This window comes from Mandrillus leucophaeus, unplaced genomic scaffold (genome assembly GCF_000951045.1).
Source record: "Mandrillus leucophaeus isolate KB7577 unplaced genomic scaffold, Mleu.le_1.0 Scaffold630, whole genome shotgun sequence".
NCBI lineage: Eukaryota > Metazoa > Chordata > Mammalia > Primates > Cercopithecidae > Mandrillus > Mandrillus leucophaeus.
Window position 1 is genome coordinate 198634 of NW_012106809.1, and position 12609 is coordinate 211242.

A 12609-nucleotide genomic window follows, 5' to 3' on the forward strand; every position below is an offset into this window, starting at 1 on the left:
TTTTTTTGAGACAGTCTTGCTCTGTCCCCCAGGCTGGAGTGCAATGGTGTGATCTTGACTCACTGCAGCCTCCATCTCCTGGGTTCAAATGGTTCTCCAGCCTCAGCCTCCCGAGTAGCTGGGACTACAGATGCGCATCACCACGCCTGGCTGATTTTTGTATTTTTTTTAGAGATGGGGTTTCACCATGTTGGCCAGCTGGTCTCGAACTCCTGACCTCAAGTAATCCACCTGCCTCAGACTCCCAAAGTGCTGGAATTACAGGCGTGAGCCACTGCACCAGGCCTGGAACAATTTTAAAATAATGTATTGGCTCTGCAAATGCAGCTTCAGGACAAGTCCCTTAGCTGTCCCCACCCCACCCTAAGTCACCACCCTTAAGCCTCACCCATGTGGAATTCTGAAACTTCCCTTGTAGAGAATGTTGGAAGGTGTCTGCCACATTGATCCTGGAGTGTGTGTTTATTTGTGGTTATATAAATCGGATCTGTGGAAGCCACCTGAGGTCAGGAAGAGATGGAGGGCATCCTTCAGGAGTGAGATGAGACATCATCATACTTGAGTGTCCAGCATCATCTCTGAGTAAGGGGACCAAAAAATATATCTTCCAAACTAGGACATTTTCAAGAGTGGAAGGGGGCTCCATTAATATCTTCACCTGCACGAGAGGCAAACGCTAGAATGTCCCCGAAGAAGAGGATATATAATGAACCTTCTTGATGTGAAACCTGCCAGATGGGCTGGAAAGTCCATATACTGGAACAAGTATGACTTGAGTTGTTTGGGACAAGGGCAGGGGTACAAGAGAAGGAAATGGGCAAAGAGAGAAGCCTGTACTCAGCCAAGGGTGCAGAGATGTTATATATATGACGGCTCTTCAGGGAACCGGGCCTCCAGCCCACACCCCAGCTGCTCAACCTCCTCCTCTCCGAATTGACTGTCCCTTCTCTGGAACTCTAGGCCTGACCCCACTCCCTGGCCCTCCCAGCCCACGATTCCCCTGACCCAACTCCCTTTCCCAGAACTCAGTCGCCTGAACCCCCAGCCTGTGGTTCTCTCCTAGGCCTCAGCCTTTCCTGCCTTTGACTGAAACAGCAGCATCTTCTAAGCCCTGGGGGCTTCCCCGGGCCCCAGCCCCGACCTAGAACCCGCCCGCCGCCTGCCACGCTGCCGCTGCCGCTTCCTCTATAAAGGGACCTGAGCGTCCGGGCCCAGGGGCTCCGCACAGCAGGTGAGGCTCTCCTGCCCCATCTCCTTGGGCTGCCCGTGCTTCGTGCTTTGGACTACCACCCCACAGTGTCCTGCCCTCTGCCTGGGCCTCGGTCCCTCCTGCACCTGCTGCCTGGATCCCTGGCCTGCCTGGGCCTGGGCCTTGGTGGGTTTGGTTTTGGTTTCCTTCTCTGTCTCTGACTCTCCATCTGTCAGTCTCATTGTCTCTGCCACACATTCTCTGTTTCTGCCATGATCCCTCTCTGTTCCCTTCCCGTCTCTCTCTGCCTCCCTCTGCTCACCTTGGGGTTTCTCTGACTGCATCTTGTCCCCTTCTCTGTCGATCTCTCTCTCAGGGGTGGGGGGGTGCTGTCTCCCAGGGCAGGAGGTCTGTCTTCCGCAGCGTGCCCCGCCCCGCTTACTGTCTCTCTCTCTCTTTCTCTGCAGGTTCTCCCCATGACACCACCTGAACGTCTCTTCCTCTCAAGGGTGCGTGGCAGCCCCCTACACCTCCTCCTTCTGGGGCTGCTGCTGGTCCTGCTGCCTGGGGCCCAGGTGAGGCAGCAGGAGAATGGGGGCTGCTGGGGTGGCTCAGCCAAACCTTGAGCCCTAGAGACCCCCTCAACTCTGTTCTCCCCTAGGGGCTCCCTGGTGTTGGCCTCACACCTTCAGCTGCCCAGACTGCCCGTCAGCACCCCAAGATGCATCTTGCCCACAGCACCCTCAAACCTGCTGCTCACCTCATTGGTAAACATCCACCTGACCTCCCAGACATGTCCCCCCCAGCTCTTCTCCTACCCCTGCCTCAGGAACCCAAGCATCCACTCCTCTCTGCCAACTTCCTCCATGCTAAAAAAACAGAGGCAGGCACTCCTATGCCTCCCCGTGCCACCCCCCAGGAACTCAGCTGTTCAGTGCCTGCTTCCTCAGGGATCGAGACCTCTGATTCAGACCCCTGATCTCCCATCCCCATCCTCTATGGCTCTTCCTAGGAGACCCCAGCAAGCAGAACTCACTGCTCTGGAGAGCGAACACGGACCGTGCCTTCCTCCAGGATGGTTTCTCCTTGAGCAACAATTCTCTCCTGGTCCCCACCAGTGGCATCTACTTCGTCTACTCCCAGGTGGTCTTCTCTGGGAAAGCCTACTCTCCTAAGGCCACCCCCACCCCACTCTACCTGGCCCATGAGGTCCAGCTCTTCTCCTCCCAGTACCCCTTCCACGTGCCTCTTCTCAGCTCCCAGAAGATGGTGTATCCAGGGCTGCAGGAACCCTGGCTGCACTCGATGTACCATGGGGCTGCGTTCCAGCTCACCCAGGGAGACCAGCTATCCACCCACACAGATGGCATCCCCCACCTAGTCCTCAGCCCTAGTACTGTCTTCTTTGGAGCCTTCGCTCTGTAGAACTTGGAAAACTCCAGAAAGAAAAAATAATTGATTTCAAGACCTTCTCCCCATTCTGCCTCCATTCTGACCATTTCAGGGGTCACCACCACCTCTTCTTTGGCCATTCCAACAGCTCAAGTCTTCCCTGATCAAGTCACCGGAGCTTTCAAAGAAGGAATTCTAGGCATCCCAGGGGACCACACCTCCCTGAACCATCCTGGATGTCTGTCTGGCTGAGGATTTCAAGCCTGCCTAGGAATTTCCAGCCCAAAGCTGTTGGTCTGTCCCACCAGCTAGGTGGGGCCTAGATCCACACACGGAGGAAGAGCAGGCACATGGAGGAGCTTGGGGGATGACTGGAGGCAGGGAGGGGACTATTTATGAAGGCAAAAAAATTAAATTATTTATTTATGGAGGATGGAGAGAGGGGAATAATAGAAGAACATCCAAGGAGAGACAGAGACAGGCCCAAGAGATGAAGAGTGAGAGGGCATGGGCACAAGGCTGACCGAGAGAGAAAGAAGTAGGCGTGAGGGATCACAGGGCCCCAGAAGGCAGTGAAAGGCTCTGAAAGCCAGCTGCTGACCAGAGTCCCACACGGAGGCATCTGCACCCTGGATGAAGCCCAATAAACCTCTTTTCTCTGAGATGCTGTCTGCTTGTGTGTGTCTGTCTGGGAGTGAGAATTTCCCAGTCTATCTAAGGAAAGGAGGGAGGGATAGAGGGCTCAAAGGGAGCAAGAGCTGTGGGGAGAACAAAAGGATAAGGGGCTCAGAGAGCTTCAGGGACATGTGATGGACTCACCAGGTGAGGCCGCCAGACTGCTGCAGGGGAAGCAAAGGAGAAGCTGAGAAGACAAAGGAAAAGTCAGGGTCTGAAGGGGCGGGGGTCAGGGAGCTCCTGGGAGATATGGCCACAAGTAGTGGCTCTGAGGAATGGGTTACAGGAGACCTCTGGGGAGATGTGACCACAGCAAAGGGTAGGAGAATGTCCAGGGCTGTGGGGGTTGAGTATGGGGACCCCCCTGCCAAGACAGGGCCATGTAGAGGGCCCTAGGGAGTGAAAGAGCCTCCAGGACCTCTAGGTATGGAATACAGGGGACGTTTAAGAAGATATGGCCACACATTGGGGCCCTGAGAAGTGAGAGTTTCATGAAAAAAATCAGGGACCCCAGCGTTCCTTGGAAGCCAAGACTGAAACCAGCATTGTGAGTCCCCGGGTCAGAGTGAAAGAAGAAGGCCTGCCCCAGTGGGGTCTGTGAATTCCCGGTGGTGATTTCACTCCCCGGGGCTGTCCCAGGCTTGTCCCTGCTACCCCCACCCAGCCTTCCCTGAGGCCCTGAGCCTGCCCCCAAGCCCCCAGCTCCTTCTCCCCCAAGGAACCCAAACGCAGGCCTCAGGACTCAACACAGCTTTTCTCCCTCCAACCCCATTTTCTCTACCTCAAGGACTCAACTTTCTGAAGCCCCTCCCAGTTCTAGTTCTATCTTTTTCCTGCATCCTGTCTGGAAATCAGAGGGAAACAGACCACAGACCTGGTCCCCAGAAGAAATGGAGGCAATAGGCTTTGAGGGGCAGGAGGACGGGATTCAACCTCCAGAGTCCCACACACAAATCAGTCAGTGGCCCAGAAGACCCCCCTCGGAATCGGAGCAGGGATGGTGGGGAGAGTGAGGAGTATCCTTGATGCTTGGGTGTCCCCAACTTTCCAAATCGCCGCCCCCGCGATGGAGAAGAAACCAAGACAGAAGGTGCAGGGCCCACTACCGCTTCCTCCAGATGAGCTCATGGGTTTCTCCACCAAGGAAGTTTTCCGCTGGTTGAATGATTCTATCCCCGCCCTCTCGCCCCAGGGACATATAAACGCAGTTGTTTGCACACCCAGCCAGCAGACGCTCCCTCAGCAAGGACAGCAGAGGACCAGCTAAGAGGGAGAGAAACAACTCCAGACCCCAACTGAAAAAAAACCCTCAGACGCCACATCCCCAGACAAGCTGCCAAGCGGGTTCTCTCCCTCTCACATACTGACCCAGGGCTCCACCCTCTCTTCACTGGAAAGGACACCATGAGCACGGAAAGCATGATCCGGGACGTGGAGCTGGCCGAGGAGGCGCTCCCCAGGAAGACAGCGGGGCCCCAGGGCTCCAGGCGGTGCTGGTTCCTCAGCCTCTTCTCCTTCCTGCTCGTGGCAGGCGCCACCACGCTCTTCTGTCTGCTGCACTTTGGAGTGATCGGCCCCCAGAGGGAAGAGGTGAGTGCCTCGCCAGCCTTCATCCACTCTCCCACCCAAGAGAGGGAGAGAGATGGGATGGGCGAAAGATGTGTGCTGACAGGGAGGGATGGAGAGAAAAACAACGTGGAGAAAGACTTGGATGCAGAAAGAGATGTGGCAAGAGATGGAGAAGAGAGAGAGAGAAAGATGGAGAGGCAGGATGTCTGGCACATGGAAGGTGCTCACTAAGTGTGTATGGAGTGAATGAATGAATGAACAATCAGATAGTAAATAAGATATGGAGACAGATGTGGGGTGTGAGCAGAGAGATGGGGAAGAAACAAGTGATATGAATAAAGATGGTGAGATAGAGAGTGGGAAATATGGCAGCTAAGGAGAGAGATGAGGGAGATAAGGAGAGATGAGGGAGATAAGGAGAGATGAAGATAGGATGTCTGGCACACAGAAGACACTCAGTGAAAGAGTTGTTGAATGCATGGAGGGTGAATACACAGATGAATGGAGAGAGAAAACCGGACAACTCAGGGCTAAGAGCGCAGGCCAGACAGGCAGCCAGCTGTTCCTCCTTTAAGGGTGATTCCCTTGATGTTAACCATTCTCCTTCTCCCCAACAGTTCCCCAAGGACCCCTCTCTAATCAGCCCTCTGGCCCAGGCAGTCAGTAAGTGTCTCCAAACCTTTTTCCTAATTCTGGGTTTGGGTTGGGGTGTAGGGTTAGTACTGGTACGAAAGCAGTGGGGGAAATTTAAAGTTTTGGTCTTGGGGGAGGGCGAATGAGGTGAAAGTAAGGGGATGGGGGGTATTTTCTAGGAAGTTTAAGGGTCTCACCTTTTTCTTTTCTCTCTCCTCTTCAGGATCATCTTCTCGAACCCCAAGTGACAAGCCTGTAGCCCATGTTGTAGGTAAGAGCTCTGATGACATGTCTTGGAACTTGGAGGGCTAGGATTTGGGGGTTGAAGCCCGGCTGAGGGTAGGCAGACCTTGGAGACAGTGTGAGAAGGACTGGCTGAGCTCAAGGGAAGGGTGGAGGAACTGCACAGCCCTTAGGGGGATACTCAGAACGTCATGGCCAGGTGGGATGTGGGATGACAGACAGAGGGAACAGGAACCGGATGTGGGGTGGGCAGAGCTCGAGGGCCAGGATGTGGAGAGTGAACCGACATGGCCACACTGACTCCCCTCTCTCTCTCTCCCTCCCTCCAGCAAACCCTCAAGCTGAGGGGCAGCTCCAGTGGCTGAACCGCCGGGCCAATGCCCTCCTGGCCAATGGCGTAGAGCTGACAGATAACCAGCTGGTGGTGCCATCAGAGGGCCTGTACCTCATCTACTCCCAGGTCCTCTTCAAGGGCCAAGGCTGCCCCTCCAACCATGTGCTCCTCACCCACACCATCAGCCGCATCGCTGTGTCCTACCAGACCAAGGTCAACCTCCTCTCTGCCATCAAGAGCCCCTGCCAGAGGGAGACTCCAGAGGGGGCTGAGGCCAAGCCCTGGTATGAGCCCATCTACCTAGGAGGGGTCTTTCAGCTGGAGAAGGGTGATCGACTCAGCGCTGAGATCAATCTGCCCGACTATCTCGACTTTGCCGAGTCTGGGCAGGTCTACTTTGGGATCATTGCCCTGTGAGGAGGACGAACATCCATCCTTCCCAAACCCCTCCCCCGCCCCAATCCCTTTATTATCCCCTCCTTCAGACACCCTCATCCTCTTCTGGCTCAAAAAGAGAATTGGGGACTTAGGGTCAGACCCCAAGCTTAGAACTTTAAGCAACGCCACCACCACTTCGAAGCCTGGGGTTCAGGAATTTGTGGCCTGCACAGTGAAGTGCTGGCAACCACTGAGAATTCAAACTGGGGCCTCCAGCACTGACTGGGGCCTACAGCTTCCATCCCTGAACTCAGTCTGTGACATCTGGAATCTGGAGACCAGGGAGCCTTTGGTTCTGGCCGGAACGCTGCAAGACTTGAGAAGACATCACCTAGAAGTTGACACAAGTGGACCTCGGGCCTTCCTCTCTCCAGATGTTTCCAGACTTCCTTGCGACATGGAGCCTGGCCCTCCCCATGGAGCCAGCCCCCTCTATTTATGTTTGCACTTGTGATTATTTATTATTTATTTATTATTTATTTATTTACCGATGAATGTATTTATTTGGGAGGTCGGGGGATCCCAGGGGACCCAATGTGGGAGCTGCCTTGGCTCAGACATGTTTTCTGTGAAAACGGAGCTGAACAATAGGCTGTTCCCACATAGCCTCCTGGCCTCTGTGCCTTCTTTTGATTATGTTTTTTAAAATATTTATCTGATTAAGTTGTCCGAACAATGCAGATTTGGTGACTGACTGTCACTCATTGCTGAGCCTCTGCTCCCCAGGGGAGTTGTGTCTGTAATCGCCCTACTATTCAGTGGCGAGAAATAAAGTTTGCTTAGAAAAGAAACATGGTCTCCTTCTTGGAATTAATTCTGCATCTGCTTCTTCTTGTGGGTGGGAAGAAGCTCCCTAAGTCTCTCTCCACAGGCTTTAAGATCCTTCAGACCCAGTCCCATCCTTCGACTCCCAGGGTCCTGGAGATCTGACATAAACAAAGCCCAACAGAATATTCCCCATCCCCCAGGAAACAAGAGCCTGAACCTAATTACCTCTCCCTGAGGGCATGGGAATTTCCAACTCTGGGAATTCCAATCCTTGCTGGGAAAATCCTGCAGCTTAGGTGAGATTTCCTGCTGTTGCAGCTGGCCAGCCATCCGGAGACAGCTGGGGAGGAGTCACATTCTCAGGTACCTGAATCACACAGTCAAGGGACTTCCAGAGATTCAGGTGTCTAGGCTTCAAATCACCCTGTCCTAACTCTGTAACTTGAACCAGCCACTTAACCTATCTATCCAATAGAGACAGGAATGTCCACCACACATAGGGCATATGAGAGAAGGCCTGACCTCCATCAGAGGACCTCACTCAGCCCTTGGCACAGTGGGCACTCAATGAATTCTGGCTTACTTCCTTCAACCAGTTTCCAGCTGTTCTATCCTATTCCATTCTCTCAGTGGGTGAAATTGAAGAGACTGAGGACAATAAAGAACAAGGGACTGAACCGCTGGGCGTGGTGGCATGCACCTGTAATCCCACCACTTTTCGAGGCCAAGGTGAGAGGATAGATTGAACCCAGGAGTTCGAGAGCAATCTGGGCAATATAGTGAGATCCTGTCTCTATTTTTTAAAAAAGAATGAAATATAGGAATAAGATGTGGGTGAAGGACTCACAAGTCAGCTTGGTCCCACCGGTCTTTGTGGTGAAGGAGGGGAGAGGTGAGAGGTGGGTGATCTGGAAGGAGAAAAGCACCCCTTCCCCCGATGAAGGCTCTTTTGGAGAGAGTCAAAGACAAATAAGGGCGGGGCGCAGTGGCTCATGCCTGTTATCCCAACACTTTGGGAGGTTGAGGTGGGAGGATCACTTGAGCCCACTAGTTCAAGACCAGCCTATGCAATATAGCAAGACTTTGTTTCTACAAAAAAAATTAAAAATTAGGTGTAGCGGTGCATGCCTGTAGTTCTAGCTACTCAGCAGGCTGAGGCAAGAGGATCACTCGAGCCCAGGAGTTTGAGGTTACAGTAAGCTATGATCATGCCACTGTACCCCCATCTGGGTGACAGAACAAGACCCTGTCTCAAAAAACAATTCCAAAAACAAATATGGAGACAGAAATTGAGCCCCCCAAGACTGGGAGCCCCCACTGAGCTCAGAAATTAGGCTTTACCTCCAGCCCTGGGGTGCCAGGCAGGAGAAAACCGTGTGGTAGGCTAAGGGGGTGGGGTGACCCACTGGGGTGACCTAGATAGGGCCTTGGGTCACCCTCTGCCTCCTCCAGCCTGTGGCTGAAAGTCAGTCATGAAGTAAGGGGGGACTACTGTTACTCATCCCAGAAGCACCCACACTCACTCACTTTTGGGAAGGGGGACATAAAGTGTGAAAAAACGGTGAGGATTTTCCGCCTCACCCTAAATGGGACACCATAAGTGGGGCATTGGTTTTTCCTCCTCCCCAGAACTTCCTGGTGTTTTCAGGCACCACAGGCTCCTTCCTGCCGTCCCCATCTCTCTCTAATATTCTCCCCTTCTTTCTCCTTCAGCCTCCTCCCTTCAGACCCTATAAGCCTTGAATTAAGCTCCTTGGAGGAGAAGAGTGGACTGTGAGGTAGGAAACAGAGAGGCCTTCAGACAGCCCTAGGGGGAGAAGTGCGGGGCCCCTCCAGGCTTCACTCCTCTGTCGTGATAGGGGCTTACTCTGCTGCTGGGCCTTTCTGAGTGGTGCTTGCCGTGCTGTGTAACGACCCCTCTCACTGTTGGGGCGAACCCAAGAGAAAAGAGTGTGGTGCAGAGTCTGGTTGGGACCACGTGGCCCTGAAAATCAGGATGCCTGGAGAAGCTTCGGAGTTGGAGGAGTCCCCCTTCCTCCCACCCTCCAACTGGACTAATGATGAGGCCTGGCCATTCAGAGGCAGGGAGAGGGTGGGACAGGCCCACCATCATCCGTAGGAGCAAAGGCCATACATTGTGTTGTGATGAATTGTTTCAAGCAACCAGAAGAGTACTGAGAATATTTAACCCACACCCATGCACCCACCCTGAATTAAGACGTGCGTCGCAACTCGGCATCTTTATCGGCAGCACTGAAGCTTTCCATTCTTTATTTTCATCAGGCTCAAAATCAATTTCCAAAGTCTCCTACATTTTTCCCACTGCCATGGGGTCCTGGGCGTCCGGGCCCCCAATATTTACACACTCGCACCACGCACTCATATTCCCTCACCCCACCATCACGGCCCCAAAGAAGGTCTTCCCTCTCGCGAAGTCCACCATATCGGGGTGACTGATGTTGACGTACACCCTCTCGCCCCTCCGGAGCTGCACCAGGCCGCCGAACCCCACGCTTGTGTACCAGAGAGGCCCGTACCCTTGCCTCCCGGCCGGGTCCAGCACGGGAGTCACGGTCTCAGCGCCCTCGAGCAGCAGCTCCGGAGTGCCCGGCCCGTAGGCGCCCCCCGCCCGGTACAGAGAGCTGCGCAGCGTGACCGAGCGGCCCCGGGGTTCCGCGCCGCCAGGGGGCGCCCGGCCCCGGTAGCCGACGAGACAGTAGAGGTAATAGAGGCCGTCCTGTGGGAGCGCCAGCCCTTCGGCGTCCGAGAACTGCGTCCCTCTCGTCAGAAACGCCTGTTCCTTCGTCGCCTCCCAGCCTAGCCCCTGCCCCTTCAGCGGAGCGCCTGCGGAGACACGGGCCCACACGCTCTTGGGAATGCGATCCTAAAGGCTTGGGACTTCTGGGAGGGGGGCGGCTTTTAGCCCCTGCGGGAACCGACCGGGCCGGGGGAGAGGGGATGCTGCTGTCTCTGGGATGACTGCGAGTTGGGGGCCGAGGGAACTTGGATGTGGGGTGCAGAGCGCTGTAGTGGGGACCCCCAGGCCGGCTTTTGCTTGCACCGGAGGGAAGAAGAAACTACACTGCGGGGACGAGCGGAAGGGTGGGCATGAGCGGCGAAAGGTGGTGAAGCGGATGGGAAACCGAGCCCTGGAATCATGGAGCCGAAGGACTCTGGGCGAGCAGAATTGGAACCTTCGGATTATTTACACTCTTATTCAGGTCTTTGAGGTCCTTACCTATGAGGTGGGCAGCTGGGAGCCCGGGGCTGAGATCTGCTTCTGGTTCCTCCTCCGGCAGCTTCTGAAACCCTGGAAGGGGCAAAGAGTCCACGATTGGGGCCAGGGCAGCCACCCATGCAGGCTACCCTTGAGAGGACAGGCCGCAGGGATGGGGAGCCTGGATTCCTAGAGGAAGAGGTATCTGGGAACGCAGCTGGGAGCTGGGAGCCCCTGAGGGGCTGAAGCGGGGAAGGAGAGACAGTCTGCTCTTACCCAGTCCTTGCTGGGCCTGTGCCCCGGGGTCAGCGGTGTCCGTTACCTGGTTGGGTGGGTCACAGTGCCCAGAGTTCAGATTCAGCTCATCTCACCCCTACCCCTCTGAAAGTGGACCCAAGCTGCAGGCCTGGGGTTTCTCCCACCAGCACCATCCCCAACACACACCTCCCTAGAAGGGAGAGCAAGCAAGGCATAGGTACTTGGGCAGAGAAACAGATGTGCCTCGGAAAGAGGAGAGGAGACACAAGGGGCTGTGTCAGGACACAAGCACAACATCACAGGAACATCACAGGAACATCACAGGAACATCACAGGAACATCACAGGAACATCGCAGGAACAGTGCTCTGCACCCCACATCCATGTTCCCTCTCCCCCAACTGGCACTCATCCCAGAGACAGCACCATACCCCCTCCCCCAGCCCGGTAGGTTCCCGCAGGGGCTAACTGCAGTGGCTCACTGCAACCTCTGCCTCTTGGACAGGAACATGGACACAGAGTCAGCAAAGAGACAGGACATCCCCACCAGGGACAGCCAAGCCAGCTGAGCCAGAGGGGGCAAAAGACCACAGGCACAACCAGAGGGAGCCAAGCATCTGCAAGATACAGCTCTCCACCAGGGCCTGTTGCAGCCACTCACCAGTCCTCCCTGATCCTGGGGCACTAAGGCCAGCACAGCCAGGACAGTGATAGGCACCGCCAGCAACAGGGTCACCAGAGAAGTGGCTCCTGCCACAGCTAGCAGGAGGGAGCCCCTCCCCTGGAGCCTCCCACCCCTGCCCTCCAGCCCCAGTGCCCCCATTGAGACTGAACCAGAGCCAGAGCAGGGGGCTTTCATACCTCAGGGACGGGGCCACCCCCTCTCTGTAGACCTACACACCTGGCTGGGACTTTCCACACACCCCTGCTCCCCTCACCCAGCTTCCTGTTTACCCAGAGCTGGGGTGGGGCAGCTGGATGCCTGGGTTCTCTGAACTGGGGAAGAAGTTGGGGTAGGGAGACAGACTCTCAGGGTGGAACCAAAGGGGTCCTTAGACATCTTCTGGCTCAGCAGAGAGGGAAACTGAGGCTCAGGGAGGAAAGGTAACTTGCAGGAAGCCAGTCAGCAGAGCTGAAATGAGAACACAGATCTCCAGGTTTCCAGTGTGGTTTGCATTCTTCTAAACCCTCAAGGTAGGTGCTGAAGGAAGAGCTGATCCCGTCTCTGAGGTCAAGGGCTGGAGGAGGACAAGGACTGGAGTCTTGAGGGATGGATGTCTGGGTCCTTGAGAAGAACTGATTCCCATACTGGGCTGACATCCTCCCATTCCCTTGCTCACCTCCAGCCCCCTGTGCTGAGTGAGAAAGGGAGAGGTAAGCCTTAGCCTCACCACTGACTACTGACTCACTGAGGAGGGATGGAAATGGAGCTTTACCTCCCTTGCTACAAAGAGTAAAGACAGATGAACGAGGCATACTCCCACCCTCAGAGAGCTTCGAAGTCGACAATGAGCCCTATCCATTAGTAGGTGCTTACTAAATGTTTATATATAAATGAATAAAAGGACAAATAAATGCAGGAATAACCAAAACAAAGCAGTAAGGACGACATGAATGGTAGACGTAGGCAGCATGAGTGGTTAAGAGTCAAGGGAGGAGCCGGGGCAGTGGCTCACACCTGTAATCCCAGCACTTTGGGAGGCTGAGGCAGGTGGATCACTTGAGGTCAGGAGTTCGAGGCCAGCCTGGCCAACATGGTAAAACCCCATCTACACTAAAGATACAAAAAATTAGCTGGGTATGGTGGCACGCGCCTGTAATTCCAGCTACACAGGAGGCTGAGGCAGGAGAATCACTTAAACCCAGGAGGCAGAGGTTGCGGTGAGCCAAGATC

General features: G+C 54.9%; 3 protein-coding genes across 4 annotated transcripts; 2 read left to right on the forward strand and 1 right to left on the reverse strand.

The window, feature by feature from the left end:
- Nucleotides 1–1209: 1209 nt before the first annotated feature.
- On the forward strand, nucleotides 1210–3243 carry LTA (lymphotoxin alpha). The gene is made up of 4 exons (XM_012000465.1): nucleotides 1210–1375; nucleotides 1657–1764; nucleotides 1851–1956; nucleotides 2202–3243. The coding sequence occupies exons 2-4, from the start codon at nucleotides 1666–1668 to the stop codon at nucleotides 2612–2614; spliced, it is 618 nt and encodes a 205-aa protein (XP_011855855.1). The 5' UTR covers nucleotides 1210–1375; nucleotides 1657–1665; the 3' UTR covers nucleotides 2615–3243.
- Nucleotides 3244–4484: 1241 nt separating this feature from the next.
- Nucleotides 4485–7264, forward strand: TNF (tumor necrosis factor). Its single transcript, XM_012000466.1, has 4 exons — nucleotides 4485–4846; nucleotides 5443–5488; nucleotides 5682–5729; nucleotides 6031–7264. Exons 1-4 carry the CDS (start codon nucleotides 4661–4663, stop codon nucleotides 6450–6452), a joined length of 702 nt encoding a protein of 233 aa, XP_011855856.1. The 5' UTR covers nucleotides 4485–4660; the 3' UTR covers nucleotides 6453–7264.
- Nucleotides 7265–9479: 2215 nt separating this feature from the next.
- On the reverse strand, nucleotides 9480–11540 carry LTB (lymphotoxin beta (TNF superfamily, member 3)). 2 transcript variants are annotated; one of them, XM_012000471.1, is made up of 4 exons: nucleotides 11377–11540; nucleotides 10735–10780; nucleotides 10480–10551; nucleotides 9480–10085 (listed from the first exon to the last, which is right to left on the reverse strand). In XM_012000471.1, the coding sequence occupies exons 1-4, from the start codon at nucleotides 11536–11538 to the stop codon at nucleotides 9631–9633; spliced, it is 735 nt and encodes a 244-aa protein (XP_011855861.1). In that variant the 5' UTR covers nucleotides 11539–11540; the 3' UTR covers nucleotides 9480–9630. The 2 variants fall into 2 exon arrangements, with proteins under 2 accessions (XP_011855861.1, XP_011855862.1); XM_012000472.1 differs by lacking the exon at nucleotides 10735–10780 and having other exon boundaries at nucleotides 9496–10085.
- Nucleotides 11541–12609: the final 1069 nt, after the last annotated feature.